The sequence below is a fragment of the Cololabis saira genome, chromosome 11 (assembly GCF_033807715.1).
Source record: "Cololabis saira isolate AMF1-May2022 chromosome 11, fColSai1.1, whole genome shotgun sequence".
NCBI classification, from domain to species: Eukaryota; Metazoa; Chordata; class Actinopteri; order Beloniformes; family Belonidae; genus Cololabis; species Cololabis saira.
In genome coordinates this window covers 15,361,441-15,379,253 of record NC_084597.1, presented here as the reverse complement: position 1 = coordinate 15,379,253, position 17,813 = coordinate 15,361,441, and the positions used below count along the sequence as shown (strand labels likewise).

Here is a 17,813-nt window from a genome sequence, read left to right as displayed (position 1 = left end):
TAGCAAATTAATATTTCCACGAGGCTCTTTGAAGTTTGCAAACTTCAAAGGCGGTGTGTGTGCGTTTGTTTTTCTGAAAATCGTGGGGGCGAGGTTTCATAAATGTCAAAAGTAAAGGTTTGTACCTGCGGATTAATGCTGCGTTCCATTTACCTCGGAAGTCGGAACTCGCAACTGGGAATGACGTCACAGCCGAGTTATCAGCGTTCCAGTTACAAAGTAGGTAAACAAGTTTGTAGTTCGCATATACCACATGAAAAATGTAAATTACACTATAGCAGCATATATATGCCGAACAATACTTGTATACGACTGATTCAGTGTGACCAAAACTAGAATGAAGTGCTACGAATTTTTTACAGAGCTCTCTTCTACTGTTTACAACCGGGGCAGCCATCTTGGAATGTGAACTCGGGGGTGGTGAAGACTCTCCCACTTTCCCAGTGGGAAATCCCACTTCGAGGGGCGTTCCAGTTGAAAATTCCGACTGGGAACTGGGAAATCCCCACTTCCGAGGACAAATGGAACGCGGCATAAGTGACTACTTCTTGCGCGTTTTGGCCAAATCACTACTGGTGTAGTGCAATTCTCTAAATGGTAAGTGAAACGGGATGTTACAATCCAATATAACCCTGGAAACAGTTTAAAAATACGATTAAGACTTTAAATGGTACAGTAAAGCAGATTAGATAATCTGACAGCACAGAGATGGTAAAAAAAAAAAATCAGAAAGAAAGGACATGGTTAATGATTGGAGAATAGAGTGGCCATAATTATTACAGTACCAATATTATGCTTTTTTCCCCCCAATTTTCAGATGTGTAAATTGTGTTAAACACCAAGTTATCAGGCTGTCTCGTCGTTAGATTCATAATTGATTCAAGCATTTAGAAAATGTTTTGAAAGCATTTCTGTCCAGAGCTTCAATATAGACTGCATAAAACAAGCTGGACAAACGCCCAGTGATGTCACTGAGGGTTTTTGTTGGAAGTTGGCTGGAACCGAGCCCCTTATGTCAATCACAGTTAGCTATTTTGGCTTGGCTGACTTGGCTTACCATATGCTAATTTATTATGCTAATTAATATTACTTTACATTAATGCCTGTAAAATCTGTTCCTCATTTCAAGTGTTCAGGTAGGTCTTGAGACTGAGCTAAAACTGCAATATTGGAAAAGGAACTTAACACGGGCCCCCCCAGTCCATGGGCCATTTTGACTTGTATTAATGTTCAGTCTTTATTTTTCAGTGCAGAACCTTATTATTCCTGCTTCACATTATTGGAGCCCATAAATCCTTCTACCATAATTACTGATAACAAATAAGTCTGTAGTCGTTTTACATTTCCAGCATTCACCTCATGGACACCTGATGAGCAATTCCCAGTGGTATACAAACATTTTGATGAGTGCAATTCTTGGAAAAACACTGCTGTCTTCTGGTGCGTTGCTTTTATCCTCGTAGATGTGCAGTGAGAGGAAGCATGGCCTCACCCTCCGTGAGAATGAGAGCAGCTGATGACTCACATGACTGCGTTTCAGAGAATGGTAAGTAGTGACTGCAAAACTCTGTAACTGGACACGTCAGAGCAGAAGTTGCCCCTTTGAGATGCAGCTTTGGCTCCAGTGTCTCTGCTGCGCATTAAGTGGGCACAAAGCAACAGGCTCACGATAGCTCAACTTCCGCTGATCGGTGGGATTTGAGTATGGAACCGAGCCAGATACTTATTATAGGCTCAGTTTCTTTTAAGTTTGCACCATAAAAGCAACATGTGTGCCTTAAGTTATGATTTAGTGAAGTTTATAGCACTTAGTTCTTGTTTGAATAGATATCTGCACTGCAAAAATAGCCCCTCTAGAAATAAGCCTAAATATAGTCGAAATTGTCTTATTTTAAGTATAAATATCTCTGCCAATGGGTAAGAAAAGAGTCTTCACAATAATTCTTGAAACTAGCAAAATAGTTTAAATTTGTCTTTGAATCTTCTTAAAACAGGGTGTTTTAACTTTCTTATAAATGTGTTTTTACAGTGTGAATCTTGACTTTATAGTTGCAAGCAGAAGTTAACAATTTAGGAAAAGACCAAATATCTGGTGGGAAAGTTGAGGAAATGTTTATGTTGTAGTTCTGTTAAGATCCCCAGTTTATTACATTTTGAAAATGTCAGAATAAAGATAACTTTCTTCAAAGTCAGAAGTTTGTATGCTTGTAGCTGGCTGGCCTCCAACAGCCTGGAGAATTTCAGATGATGATGTTTTGCTTCTGATAGGCTAACATTTGGGCGGCACTGCTGTGAGTATCTTGCAAGAGCATCACTGCATGATGTCTTAGAAAATCAAAAGAAATCTGTCTTTTGATTTTCACAAGTCTGGTTCACCCGTGGGTGCAACTACCAGATCCCCCAAGTTCCTATGTTCATCTCGTTAAACAATAATATGCAAATATAAACAGCATCCGAGCACACAGCCATTGCAAAACTCAGGAAGAAAATGTGTTTTGATACAAACAGTGCAGATGGACACCAGAGAAACAACAAAACGTCTTGTAAAGACGTAAACCAGTGTCATTGTCCACAAGAGAACACATTCTGTTATAAAATGAGTTGAGAGACCAATTGTTTTTAGATTGGATCCCGCTAATATGGCTGGATGATGAATGCGTGTTTAACACATGTTGGCAATGTAAACGCAAGGCGTGTTATTTGTCACCACCTCATCTGGTCAGAATAACGTGATCCTTCCACGCGCTACGTCCGACCAGAGAAGTCCCACCCTGTCTGGTGAAAAGAAGCTGCTCACTCCTCAAGTTAAGGAGGAAACCTGAGCTCAGTGCAGGGCCCTCCCACGGTTGGTAGAGGGAGCAATTCCCAGGACTGACTTAGGTAGGAGCACTGGGTGATAAAATGGGGGAAAAAAAATTGACCAACAAACCCACATTAGTTCTGTTTACATTAGAACTGACCCACGGTTAAGACTACCCTCGCTGGGCAGCTCGAGACGTCAGTGTAAAAGGGGCACACAACAAGCTTGATCGGCGATCCGGGGCTAAAAAGACAAAGCCACTGCTCCAAAACCACCATAAAAAATGGCAGATTACAGTTTGCAGCAGAACATAAGGAAATGGGTATTAAGATCTTAATTCTTGGAGACATGTCCTGTGGTATAATGAACTTTTTGGTGATTATTATTATTTAGATGGAAAAGGGAACAATTGCAGAACTTAGAACACCATACCAACTTTGAACAAAGAAACTGATGCGCATAAAATATGGGCGTCATGAGTGACGGTGTTATGTGGATATATCAAGCGACATCTCAAGTCATCATACAGTTAGAAAATAAAATGTTAAATGATTGGGCATGGATGGGTTTTCCAGATGGACAATGACCTCAATTGTACATCTAAATCAGTTGCAAAGACAACACAGTGAAGATACTGGAGTGGCCATCGTAAAGCCCTGATCTCAGGTCTGTGGAAAATTTGTGGGCAGCACTGAAAAGATATGTGAAGAAAGAGACTCGAGCAGTTCTGTCCTGCAAAAATGGACCGAAATTCCAGCAAGATATTTTGAGAAGCTTGTGGAGCGCTACACAAAACATTTGTGCCAAGTTAAACAGGTTAAAGACAGTTCCACTCAATATTTACACTACGCAATCCTCTGATTTTGAAGAAGGTCAAAAAAATCCTAAAAATGATGTCATCTTCACCCTCCCCACCCCCCAATTTATAAACATGATATCAAAACAAATCAAATCTACCTCCTTTTTAAATGTTAGTTGAAACTAGAAACTGATAAAGCTGACGTGTGATTTGTCTCCACAGATGTTTGGTGAAACATCCTGCCTTCGTTTTTCTGGGAAAGATGTTTGAAGGCATCTGCAGATATGTTTGCCTTTGGAGAAAGGGTTGATGCAGAGCTAAAGTATTTCAGCAAATGCTCTCATGTCATTTGAAAGGCATTACCCCTGGTTATCTGTATCACATACCGTCTTTATTTATAATGCTATTTCATGTATTCCAGTGGACCAAAGTACCGTGCAGCAAGTAAATGAAAAAATATACAATTAAAACAAAATAAAAACAGAACTTTCATTAGACATAAAAATAAAATGGGTTAAAATAAATCACTTGTATGTAAATGTAAAAGATTAACTCATTAAAGCAAAAATAACATTAAAACAGCTAAAAGTCAACGCTTACGCGGTGCCAAAGGCCAAGGAGAAGAGGTGGGTTTTAATACAGCTCTTCAGTATAGACGGAGGAGGTGCCTGTCGGACCAGCGAGGGCAGATCATGTCCACATTTTTGGTGCAACAGCTGCAAAAGCACGACCCCATTTGAGCGCACTAATATTTTTTGGCTCACTTGGGAGCAGGAATGTGGGAATATGGGGCAGAAATAACTGAAATCAATCTAACATATCTCTGAAGGCACGTGTACTGCTCAATTACATACAAGTTTTAAAGCAACATGAGATGTGACTGATGATGGCAACTTGGAATGAAAGTATTGCTTATCTCAGCAAAGCAATTCTTAAGTCCATTGTGCATGTAATACAAAAGCATTGTTCCATAGTCATGGCTGCTGTGAGAGTGAACATTATGAAGCATAAAAATATCATCTCAAATCAGAAAAACCTATGAAAAATATACTTTAAAAACTGACATTCTTACATTTACTTTGTCTTTTATTTCTTAGCAGATAGTGAGAACTCAAGGTATTTCAGGGGTTGGTCCTAAATGTTATTGGTAAATGTACATCCATTTTTGCATTTCAGGCATGCAACGTATTGTAGTCTCGGGACAGTCTAGCTTTTACTGCTTTATGTTTTCATTGCTTCTTACAATATTTAAAAGTTGTTTTGGCTTTAGGGATACCAAGTTATGAAGGTTTTCAGTTTTTTTTTTCCCAGCTGCCAGTAATTTAATATTCTCCATGACAACTCAGAAAAGAAAGATGTATTTCTGTATGTTGGACACCATTGGATGTGCAGAGTAAACGTGAGCTGATGACTGCAGCGTTGGGACTTAACGATGACTACAATATTTTGCTATCTATTGTTGAAGTAATAAACTGAAATTATAACACGGAAAATAAAATCTTGGTTGCTACTTTAATAGGTGTTTCGCCTTTACCCTATTATTATTATTACACTGGCTTCCAGTGAGTCAAAGGATAGAGTTTAAAATCTTACTGCTGCAAAGCTACAAAGCACTGAATGGTCTTGGACCAAAATACATGGTTGATCTGTTAGTTCCTATGAAGCTCCCAGACCCCTGAGATTCATCTGGATCTGGTTTGTTGTGGTTCCCAAGAACCAGAACCAAGCAAGGTGAGGCAGCGTTCAGTTATTCTGCTCCTCACTGGTGGAACAAACTTCCTGTAGACCTGAGGTCTGCTCCAACTGTTCCTTTAAATCAGTGTACTCTTAAATTAAATACTTACCTTCTGTACTTTACTGCCCTTATTTTTTAACAACTTGTGCTTTTTATTATTTTACCTCTTTTCTTATCATTTTATTTAATTGTATTTGTTATTTACTGTTTAATTGTGTCTTGCTGCTTTTAATGTTGATGTAAAGCACTTTGAATGACCTTGTGTTGAATTGTGCTATACACATAAACTTGCCTTGACATACCAGGATTTCACAAAACCCTTTACTCCTTATACGGACAGTGCTTTATTAAGTAAATCAAATATTTTAGGTGTTTGTACTGTGGTCTTTTTAAATAAAGATTTAATTGTTTTCCTTCTAAGTTTTGACATAAATTCAACCCTGTAACATGAAGTAGAGTGGAGGTGAAGGGGGAAGGGGGAACATTTTCGTGCATGTTTGGCCATGCAGGAAGAGAAGCGGCTGGCTGGTTTAACGTCGGCGGACACAAAACCATCCCCCGACGTCTCCTTTAAGAGGCGCAGTGACGAGTCGCCGACAAACGGAGCTTGTGAGCGCATCTACCGACTGCTCACATCACATCTGCCTCTGCATTTACGCCAAGAAAAACACTGCATTTACATGAAGTGGGCCGCTGGAAGTCAAGGACATGCGCGCTCCTTAATTGCGCAGCTCATGCAGCTGGAAAATACCCCATTTCGAGGGCGCAGGACACGTTTTTGCGTGGGATTTCCTTATAAACGACGTTCATCATATTTGTGCTCCACTAACAACCTGCTGTGGGGGAAAGAAGACTTAATTTTGTGCCCTGAGGATGTGATGTGACAGATCTCCGGTTTCTCGCTGCTGCCGCCGCTCACAGTCGCTCATGATGCCCAGAGCTGTGCGGAGGCTGCTGCATCTGATGCTCTTCTGTCCTCTGGCCAAAGGCCTGCAGGTGTGTATACCAACACAATCTAAAGCAGGGGTATTCAACTAGATTCGGCCGGGGGCCACATCTGCAAAAGGACTGTATGGAGAGGGCCGCACAATTTGAAAATGTGGGGGTTTTCAAAATGTATTTTGCACTCAAAGACGAAGACTTATGTAAATATAATACATTTGTATTATACATTTGAATATATATTTAGTTTACTTATGAAATTATGTATTAATTGTCTCCAGATTTAGTAATTGTGAATGTTAAATATAATATTCAGATAAAGAAATATTATTTTGAATGCAAGTTCATTTTGAAACCATGCATTGTGCAAACTTAATGAAATTGATATTGACCTACTTTTAATAAAACATGCCATAATGACAAAGCACCACTTTCCACCAAGATTTCCTTATTTGAATATTATATTAAGCATTGAGCACAAGCATTTTAGTCCATAGTAGCCAGTTTGATGTTATAAATAAGCAACTAAAATATTAACCATAAGCTCCTTTATTAATGACACATCTGTGCATTATATCAGCAAAACAAAACAATCACATGAAATTATAGGAGGCTTAGAAGTTCCATCTGAAATGCAAAGTCCTCATTTAGAGATTCAAATGAAAAAAATGTCAGGCCAATCCTAGAAGCCTAATGATGTAAACAAGTCCTCTATACAACGGAGGTTAATAATAATGTGACAAACATTAACACTGTGCAACACTGGCAAAAAATATGAAGTAAAAAACATCTCCAACAGAGATTAACATGTACAAACACTATGCATCGTTAACCAACTAAAAAAAGGCTACCAAGCATCTTAAACTTAAATGCGATATGCATTCTCTGCACACATTACAAATAAAAATCGCACCTTGTGTGAACGCATTCCTGACATGTCATGTTTTTCCCCACTTATTCCACCGAACACCGAAAGTGTTGTTTTTTTTTCCTATTTTCGGCCGAACATTCGGTGCATCACTATTATAAAAAAAAAAAAATGTATTTATTTTTTTTTCAACGAACACCCCCTTTTTTGAAATATGACCAGGGGCCACATAAAAGCTCCTGGCGGGCCGCATGTGGCCCGCGGGCCGCCAATTGAATATCCCTGATCTAAAGCGTCTGTGTATAGCAACCCATATATTGATATCTGCGGCGATTGACAGGTTTACAAAATGTCGTGAAACAAAAGAATAATAAAATGCCAAGATATCAAAAATACGGGCTTTCAAGAGAGAAACTAATTTTTTTGGATTCTTGGTGGGGATAAGGATGTGTGATTGACAAAAAAAAAAAAAACTTTATTAAGCAAAACAAGCCTTAAATGAAAGACTATTTTTAATCTACAATCCAGTTGGTCGAGCTGCACCATTAAAATTCTCCACATGGATGAATATGTTAGGCCTAGGGTTGAGGTCAACATTTTGAACCATCTTATGAAATCAAACATAATCCATTTTAGTGAAAAAGAAATTGCTCTTTTTTTGATTGCAAAGGCGAAAGATAAATGTCAATTAGTGTACAGTTGAGGGGGAGAGAAACGTTCTTATTAATAGCAGTTGACAATAATGGTCAGTAGTGTAGCTTTTGTCTCTTAAGTTAGTTATTAAATAAGTTAGAACGTGTCTTTTTAGGGATCTTAAGACTAATCTTCTATGGGGAATATTTCCAATTCCTCCAGATTAGCATGGACATTAATGTAATGACTGAGCTCCCGCCAGGGATCTAGGCTCTGAGAGGTGTCCTTCAAAAGATTTTGGACCAATTTAGATGTTTGTTTTGGGTCAATGTTGTGTCACAAGCCACAGCAGCAACATGAAGCTATCCCGCTTTACTTTAGTCTTCAGAATGTCCACATAATTCTCTTTTTCATGATCCCATGCACCTAAACAAAGCTCCCTGTGCCTGAAGCAGCAAAATGACCCCAAATCATGATGCTTCCGGCATCCGTTTCAATGTGGAAACTATATTTTTGGGGTTAACGGCCTCTTCCCATATTTGACAGACATAAATAGCCTCTTTATAACCGTACAGCTCAAGTTTGGTCACATCAGAGCAAAATTCATCCCATGGCTCTGATGTGTGTTAGGAAACGTCAGTCTGACCTTGATATGCTGCAACCTCTGTCTACAAAGTCTAAGGTTTCATTTATGTTTTTGCTGAAATGTGAGCGTTTTAATATTTTAAATGAAAAAACAACAATAATTTAAATTGTTATTGTGTGTCTATTATCAGCCTAAGTACAACATATCTGTTGATTATTGTGACTTAGAGGAAGATTAGATCATAATTTAGAGCAAATTAATGCACAAAATCAGTTCATTTCATAAGCTTCACATACTTTTTTCCATGCCACTGTATTTATTTTTCTTCTTGCATATCTTACAGATTATCTCACAAGTATTTACATTAAGGTATACCAACTGCAATATGTAGCTATCACGGTAGTGTTAATATTAGCCCGCTGACTCATATTGCAGCACAGAATATAATATATAATAAGTCCCATTGTCCATTTCCTGTAGTTGTTGGAGTTACTGAGAACGCAGACTGCCTTGAACTGAGTGTGTTTACATTAATTTAAGTAAATGATCAGACAGCCTTTACATCTGCTGTACATCAGCTATCATCATCCTGAGGTCAGGTGACTGACATCATTCACTCCTGTGTTTTGTATGCTTCTTATTTTAAGATCAGCTGTCATATTGTCTTAGCTCAACGTATCTTCTCTTCGTCTGCCCATCCTCCCCCACAGAGTCGTCTCCCAGCCATTAAGGTGAAGTACCTTCTTCTGGCCTGGTTGGGCATCCTCATCATCAGCTGGATCGTCTACATGCAGTACGCTTCATACGCAGAACTCTGCCGTGGGAATGTTTGCCACATGGTCATTGTGAGTACAGCTCCCTGGAAACCAATATGTGCATTACAGTCCAGGGGAGGTCCAGACGGAGATGTTGATGAAACCAGGTCTGATATTGCTCAGATAATGAAAGACATTAGTGTTAAAATATTACACAACAGCTTTGACCCCAAGTCTGGGTCCTCTGCAATGGTGCTTGTGGCTACCTTTCTTGCTGATGCATTTATCAAACAGACGACGGCAGAACTGGTTTCTGTGGAGGGAGTTGGACAGTTTGGGGCAGACGTGCAGCCGACAGCTTTGCTGCACTCCTGCTGTGTCCATCTGCTGAGGAAAAAGCAGGCATGCCGTTTTGATGACATGCTGAGGAGTAAAACAACACTTAAGAGAATTACAAATAAGTGTTATTAATTTGCAGTGAAAGTTCCATGATTTATTTTTGTCATAACAAAGACCTGTTTATCCACCTTAGGTTTTGACCGTCTTGAACAAAACTTTGAAACAGCTTTCAGCGTTTCAGCTAATTAAGCTGTAGATTGTAACATCTCTGCAGCTTTTGTGGCTTTAGGTGGCAAAGAAGGTCAGGAGGATGTGTTAGTGAACTCCAGATGCATGAACATTTCACTGGGATAGTCGAACATTTTTGGAAATATGTTGAAGCGAGTGTGAACTATGATCCGCATAGATAACTGGAGTCTTGAGTCTCCTCTAGTCGTCCAGAGGACTCGTGATGACAAAACTCCTGAAAAATTACTTATTGATGTGTCTTTTTACTACATCGTGTGCACCTTTTTCACGTCTATATGCTGCACCCACCCCTCAATCAACAAAACTATCTCCTAGTTTCCTCTTTGACCTGACAAAAGGGAGACATTTTACCATTTTGTGAAAAAAAGTCTGGAAAAGTAAGTGGTTTTAAAAAGAAATGCCTGTAACTAATTAAGTTAATTGGCAACATTTGAGTGACATGATTGGGTGCAAAAAGAGCATCTTTGATAGTAAGTCAAATGTGAAGAGGGGCAGGCTGCCAAAAACAGCGTCAACTTCAAAATCAGCATAAAATTGTGAAGACGTTTGATATCTTATCATCTAGAGTATGTGTTATCATTAACTAACCAGATAATCTGAAGACATTTCTGTGCGCAGGGGACAAATCCAGAAATCAATCAAAAATAAAAAAACAGACATGGTTCTGTAATGGACATCACTGCACTGAAGACTAAAACCTCAGTTCACTATGCCATTCACAAATGCAGGTTAAAATGCTATTGTGAAAAATAAAAAGCCATATGAACATGATCCAAAAATACTGCTCTCTTTTCTGGACAAATTCTCACTTAACATGGACTGTGGCAAAGTGGAAAACCAAGGAATCTGAATTTGAAGTTCTTTCGTGACAAAATCGATATACTAAAGTAGGGCTGTTCGATTTTGCCCAAAAATAAAATCTCGATTTTTTTCTCTCAAAATCCGATTTTCGATTACGATTACGATTATTTTGTGAATTGACAAAAGGAAAAGAAATGATTTCAAATATGCTGTTTTTTTATTGAACATTTGCCCCATTGGGCTTTAAGTGCAAACTTTGCTCTTATTAAACCAAAAATGAATGAATAAAGTGCAAAACTCTGTAAAATAAGTTGAAAAAAAGTTTTATCTCTGAAAAAAAATCAGCAAATCAGCACTTGCAAACATACAGTAAGTTATATTTCCAATTAAATAAAACAAGACATTTTCAAATTAAACTAAACTGGGTCTTTGCATGCTAAATAATAATGCAACCCATGAAGGAGGTAGAGGTGTGTAATGTCAGTCATTACATTTGCTTGTATTGAGAGGTATTTCCATCAATCATTAATAGTGAAAAATCGATTTTACGATTTTCACGTTTTTCACGTTTTAACATCGTTCTAATTACATAATCGCGATTACGATTTAAAATCGATTAATCGAACAGCCCTAGACTAAAGGAAAGAGAAACCATGAGGCTTGTTATCAGCACTTAGTTCAAATCCTACATCTCTGATCCTACAGTGGGTTGCATTAGTGCTTATGGGATGGGCAGCTGGAACATCTGGAAAGGAAACATCAGCGGTGAAAAGGTATATACAGGTTTTTTGGAGCAACATATGTGCCCAACTAGACAATTTATTTATCAGGGGAAGTCTTGCATCTTTCAGCAAGACAATGCCAAAACACATAGTACATCCATTACAAAACCATGGCTTTGTAGTCAAATAATCCAGATGCTGAATTGTCCTCCACCGCAGGCCTTTCTGCAACTGAAAACATTTGGCACGTCATAAAAGTCACAGTGGGACGGTTGAGCAGCTGGTATTCTTTATTACACAAGAATGGGAGGAAATTCCTCTCCCAAAAATACCATCTTTTCTTTCTTCTAAACTTTTGTTTTGAAGTAGGATCTTGTACAGCCTCAGCGAGCTGCAGAAGAGGCAACCTGTGCAGAGATAAATGTGCACTTAGTAGGAATGGAGGCAGAAAAAGAGGACGCAACCCAACGTCACGTATTGGCTGTTTTGCAAAACAAACCCTGTAAAGCTCTGGCTTGTGGTTAGTGGGCCCTTCAGGTTTAAATAAAGAGGCATCTTAAAAAGCCTTATGTTTTAAATATAGCCTCCAACCTCACAAGAGGAATAGTCACTAGTAGTTTCTTCCTGTTTTCCTGACCTCGGCGTGTTTCTTGTTTGGTTTTGCAGTGTGATCACTACAGGAGGGGGATAATATCAGGCTCATCCTGCAAGGCACTGTGTGATCAGAGAACTCTGACGCTGCACCACTGCATGTCCACCTCCTCCACCCATCAGGTAAAATAAACATGTACTTTTTCTGCTTTTTTTTTATGTCAATGGAAAATTCAGTTTTTCTTATGTTTTTAATTTTATACCTTTTTTTTTATTTACTTCACTGTGCAGCACTTTGGTCGACTAGAGCAGCTTAAAGTGCTTTATAAATAAAAGATAGTGTGGTATGGCGTGGTAAGAACAGTATGTGAGGCACTAAAACAACAAGGTAGCTGTGAAATTACAGCAGAGATGCAGAACAACTGGCATCACATTCATGTCAAGAGAGACACTAAATAAACAAATGAATGCAAACCCTCAGGAAGACACAAATGGAAATAAAACATACTCAAAGGAGATTGCAAATCGATGCAAAACCTTTACAAAGGGAGACAGACAACAATCACAAGAGAGGAAATTATATAAGGTTATTAAAAAGTACACAAAATAATATTGTATTATGTCAATGTCAATGTCAATTTTATTTATAAAGCACATTTCAAAACGACCGAGGTCGACCAAAGTGCTAATAAAATAAAACAATACCAAAAGAAAAACACAGTACACAGTGTAGAAACAATAAAATCACTAACATACTAAAATGATCAATAAAATAGTAATAAAAAAAAATAGATAATAGAGAATAGACGACAAAGAACAGACACATAAAGTGCACAATCACTTCACACAGATGTGGGGAACTAATTTGTCACACACTAAAAGCCAAATAAAATAAATAAGTTTTCAAAGAAGACTTAAAAACCACTAGGGTCTGGGCAGATCTAACATTTTGTGGCAAACTATTCCACAGCTTAGGGCCGGCCACCGCAAAAGCTCGGTCACCTCTAGTTTTATATATATATTATAATGAAAACAGAGCTGAAGAACCCACCTGGAGTCAAACTAGGCCCTATTTCAATCTCAGTAAGCAGCTAAACATCTATACAAAACATCTGTACAAAACATGTATAGTTAATGGAATTGGTTGAGCTTTCTTTAATCTTTTTTGATAAATTGAGGCCACAAGAAGCGACCCCTACCATCGTCCACTCCCTAACTTCTTACAGTAGTCCTGTTTTTGTACCTGCAGGTGTACATCGGGCTCTGGAAGGAGAGGCCTGTGGTGATCAAATGTGGCATCGAGGATCCTGGGAACACAGACGGAGCTCCAGACTCCGTACTGCGACAGGAGATGAGTCTGTTTGACAAACCGACACGTGGAACCTCCATGGATGAATTTAAAGAGATGCTCCACAGTTTCCTCAAGGTTTTTAAATATACAATTGTGGTCAAAATAATTGGCTCCTACAACTAACAAAACTGACATTTCCATTAGAGTTACCATATCCAAAAGATGGTTCCAAAAGAGCAAAAAAAAAAAAAAAAATGAATGTTGTTACGAGTAATAATACGTGATTTATCCTTTGTGACTTACAACTGACATCAGTCTTTTATGATAGTTCCTAAGTTGGCACATGTCTCTTGCACCATTTTGAGCCATTTATTTCATGGCAAAGTTTTCTAACTTATTGGAATTGCGTGAGGTGTGCTGTAGGTGTGACAGGTGATGCCATAATCTGAAACTGAAAAAAACAACCCATGACACGCTGTCAGCGCCCGTCTCTCCCATAGATCTATGGTCAATCCTTCACCGAACTTCCATCAGAGGTTCCTTTGGCACCAGGCAACAGTGACAGGGCATTCTGTCAGTCATACCTGATCTTACATACTATACTTCACCAGAGACACAATAGGTTAGAAGGGGGACGTTTCCTTCCCCCGGAGCGTTTCGGGTTGCTCAGAGTGTGAGTTTCTGAGTTTAAAATCCAGAAGCAGCGAGAGAAAGCTGCCAAATATCACGTACTGGTAATCACAACTTTGCAGCTGCATGCGGCTTCCTCTGAAAGTTGAATGTTGCAGAGTTGCAAAGTTTTCAGATTTCATATTATGAGGTTTCAATTTTGGATCTTTTAATTTTTTTTTTTTGCAAACATAACGTGGTGGGAGAACAGTGCCATATTAGAAATGTAAGCTTGAAAAACAGAAAGGGTGCAACAAGAGGTTTGGATCTCTGAAACTCTGTAATATGCTGCAAAAATAAAAATGCAAGTACAAAATTATACTTTTTCTTTCAGTTTCATATCATCGCAGTATTCTCACCTCATAGGTGAGACTGACAATGCTGTATGGTTGAGAGATAGTTGGCACTGAGGATTATGCATATGGCAGAGATGGAAGTAGCAGAGGCTAAATTACTGGATAATTGTTCTCTTTGGGAGTAACAAGGATGGATAGGAACAGTAATGACTTCATCGGAGGGACAGCACATGTTGGATGTTTTACGAGGGAAAGTCAGGGAGCCCAGGCCGAGATGGTTTGGACATGCACAGAGGAGGGACTGTGAATATATCAGTAGCGGGATGATGAGGTTGGAACTGCCAGGAGAGAAGAGGATGCAGAGGATAGGGTTAGATAGTGACAGATGTTTTGCTGTGGTGACCCCTGAGGGGAACAGCAAGAGGGGAGAGAGGATTCACAATTGCATTTTATTTGGGCTCTGAACCGCTCTTCAATCTTGATTTTTGGTGTCCTTCAGTGGGTTTTGGACGAATTTAGGTGCATGTTTTGGCTCATATTCTTTCTGGGAGACCTAGAAGCAACCAAAGATAGACTGAACGACAGATTTCTGTAAAATATCAATATCTTCCTCTTTTTTCATGATCCAATTCACCCCCAAAAAAGCAGCAAAACAGCCCTGTAGCATGATACTCCCACGACCATGATTGAGTGTGGGGACTGTGATCTTTAGGTTGAAAGCCTCTTTTCTTTCACCAAACAAAATACCAAAGGACAGATTTCCAAAATTATTAATGTATTAAATTAATCTTTGATATGTAGACGTCAAAAGTTAAAAACATATACATATTGGGCCGCTCGGTGGCGCAGTGGTTAAAGCTAGCGGCTCATATACTGAGGCTACAGTCCTCCTGCAGTGGTCGCAGGTTCAAATCCTGGCCTGTGCACCTTTGCTGCATGTCATCTCCATTCTCTATTTCTACCCCCTTCTAGGGCCACTAGAGCCACAAAAAAATCTTTAAAAAAATATAAGATAAGATAATCCTTTAATAGTCCCACAGAGGGGAAATTTTCAAATATATATATGAATATATGAATGAATGAATGAATGAATGAATGAATGAATGAATGAATGAATGAAAAACTTTATTTCGAGCATGCTAAAAAAAAATTATATATATATATATATATATATATATATATATATATATATATATATATATATACACACATACTGTATATATATATAAACCAAAGAACAATAGTTAAATAATAATCATAATAAATACAGTATAATACAAATCATAACAATCATAAACAAAACCATGCCTACTTTGGCATATATCATCGGCTTTTTTAAGATCTATAAATACCCCAGCTACATATACAGTGGGGAGAAAAGTATTTGATACACTGCCGATTTGGCAGGTTTTCGCACTTGAAAAGCATGTTGAAGTCTGTGATTTATATCATAGGTACTCTTCAACTGTGAGTGATGGAATTTTAAAAAAAAATCCAGAAAATCACATTGTATGATTTTTAAGTAATTAATTTGCATTTTATTGCATGACATAAGTATTTGATCACCTGTGTGTATATGTGTGTATATATATATATATATATATATATATATACATACATATTGGCATATTTTAATTAGTTTGGTAACGTATGATCTGTTCTCAATAACCAGATAAATTGTTGTCCTTCTGCAGACTAACTTTGGTGAACAGCCATCCTTAAACACCTTAGTGGACACGGTTATCACTCTGGCTGACGTCAACCAGGACCGAAAAGTGTCTCTTGCAGAGGCCAAGTCCATCTGGGCTCTGCTCCACATCAACGAGTTCCTGCTGATGGTTGCCCTGCAGGAGAAGGAGCACACCCCGAAGCTGCTGGGCTTCTGTGGAGACTTGTACGTGACCGAGCTGATGGGACACAGCTCCCTCTACAGGCTCGAGGTGCCTCATTACCTAAAGGCCGTTGTTCCAGAGGCCTTGAGTTCCAGCCTGAACCACTGGCTGGCTCCGTCCTGGCCCCGCAGGGCTCGCATCACCATCGGCCTGCTGGAGTTTGTGGAAGAGGTTTTCCACGGCTCCTACGGGAGTTTCCTCATATGTGACGCCAGCCCTCACCACGTCGGCTACAATGCAAAGTATGACTGTAAGATGGCCAACCTGCGCAGCGTGGCATCAGAAGCTGCCGTGCGGGCTTTCTTGAAGGGACGGCGATGCGATACTAATGCGGACTGCACTTACGGCCGGGACTGCACGGCCACATGTGATCGACTGGTCAAGCAGTGCAACACTGAGGTTGTGCAGCCTAATCTTGCAAAGGTGTGTGTTCTTTTGCAGGATTTCCTGCTTTTTGGAGCTCCTTCCGACCTGCATGGGGATCTGGAGAAGCAGCTCCGCACCTGTGTGACACTCAGCGGTCTGGCAAGTCAGATGGAAGTTCACCACTCGCTAGTTCTTAACAACCTAAAGACCCTACTCTGGAAGAAAATTTCCAACACACAGTACTCCTGAGATTTGGCTGACGTGATCTAGTCAGTTCTTCTACGTAGTGAGTGAATTACAGTCATGTACAAAAGTTACTTCTCCCTCTTTCAATCATAAAAATATACAAATGATACAAATACAATGCAGGACGATCAACATTATGGCTTTTTATTTTAACCATGGCATTACTTTTTAACAAAAATGAAGCCAAAAAGAAACGTGGGCAATACTAAGTACCCGTTTACTGTGTCCACAAGATCTATAACAGCCAAGTGCTGCTAGTTATCAGTCATTGATAATTTGGTCATCAGCAGGTGTGTACAAATGTATAAACCCAGATTTTTTTTGGCAGTTTGCTGGTCTGCAGTGTTAAGCTGTGTGTTTACACTAGGAATGGGTGATATTTTACCATTCACAATAAACCGTCAAAAAAATTCCCCACGGTAAGAATTTGTATCTCACGGTAAAAACGATAAATTCCCGTTGATGACGTTTTTGTGTAAAAGCTGAAGGAAGGAAGGAAGGAAGGAAGGAAGGAAGGAAGGAAGGAAGGAAGGAAGGAAGGAAGGAAGGAAGGAAGGAAGGAAGGAAGGAAGGAAGGAAGGAAGGAAGGAAGGAAGGAAGGAAGGAAGGAAGGAAGGAAGGAAGGAAGGAAGGAAGGAAGGAAGGAAGGAAGGAAGGAAGGAAGGAAGGAAGGAAGGAAGGAAGGAAGGAAGGAAGGAAGGAAGGAAGGAAGGAAGGAAGGAAGGAAGGAAGGAAGGAAGGAAGGAAGGAAGGAAGGAAGGAAGGAAGGAAGGAAGGAAGGAAGGAAGGAAGGAAGGAAGGAAGGAAGGAAGGAAGGAAGGAAGGAAGGAAGGAAGGAAGGAAGGAAGGAAGGAAGGAAGGAAGGAAGGAAGGAAGGAAGGAAGGAAGGAAGGAAGGAAGGAAGGAAGGAAGGAAGGAAGGAAGGAAGGAAGGAAGGAAGGAAGGAAGGAAGGAAGGAAGGAAGGAAGGAAGGAAGGAAGGAAGGAAGGAAGGAAGGAAGGAAGGAAGGAAGGAAGGAAGGAAGGAAGGAAGGAAGGAAGGAAGGAAGGAAGGAAGGAAGGAAGGAAGGAAGGAAGGAAGGAAGGAAGGAAGGAAGGAAGGAAGGAAGGAAGGAAGGAAGGAAGGAAGGAAGGAAGGAAGGATGGATGGATGGATGGATGGATGGATGGATGGATGGATGGATGGATGGATGGATGGATGGATTCATTCATTCATTCCCATCGGTGTAGTTTA

General features: G+C 39.5%; 1 protein-coding gene across 1 annotated transcript; it reads left to right on the top strand.

The window, feature by feature from the left end:
• Nucleotides 1-5,854: 5,854 nt before the first annotated feature.
• dipk1b (divergent protein kinase domain 1B) lies at nucleotides 5,855-17,001 on the top strand. Its single transcript, XM_061733309.1, has 5 exons — nucleotides 5,855-6,330; nucleotides 9,074-9,208; nucleotides 11,896-12,003; nucleotides 13,070-13,246; nucleotides 15,771-17,001. The coding sequence occupies exons 1-5, from the start codon at nucleotides 6,262-6,264 to the stop codon at nucleotides 16,581-16,583; spliced, it is 1,302 nt and encodes a 433-aa protein (XP_061589293.1). The 5' UTR covers nucleotides 5,855-6,261; the 3' UTR covers nucleotides 16,584-17,001.
• The last annotated feature ends 812 nt before the right edge of the window (nucleotides 17,002-17,813 follow it).

Excerpts from the sequence above, each read along its gene's own strand:
- dipk1b (XM_061733309.1), top strand. The coding sequence starts at position 6,262 with ATGATGCCCAGAGCTGTGCGGAGGCTGCTGCATCTGATGCTCTTCTGT. Across the intron at positions 6,331-9,073 it reads CTCTGGCCAAAGGCCTGCAG|AGTCGTCTCCCAGCCATTAA; the intron begins GTGTGTATACCA and ends CCTCCCCCACAG. Across the intron at positions 12,004-13,069 it reads CCACCTCCTCCACCCATCAG|GTGTACATCGGGCTCTGGAA; the intron begins GTAAAATAAACA and ends TTGTACCTGCAG.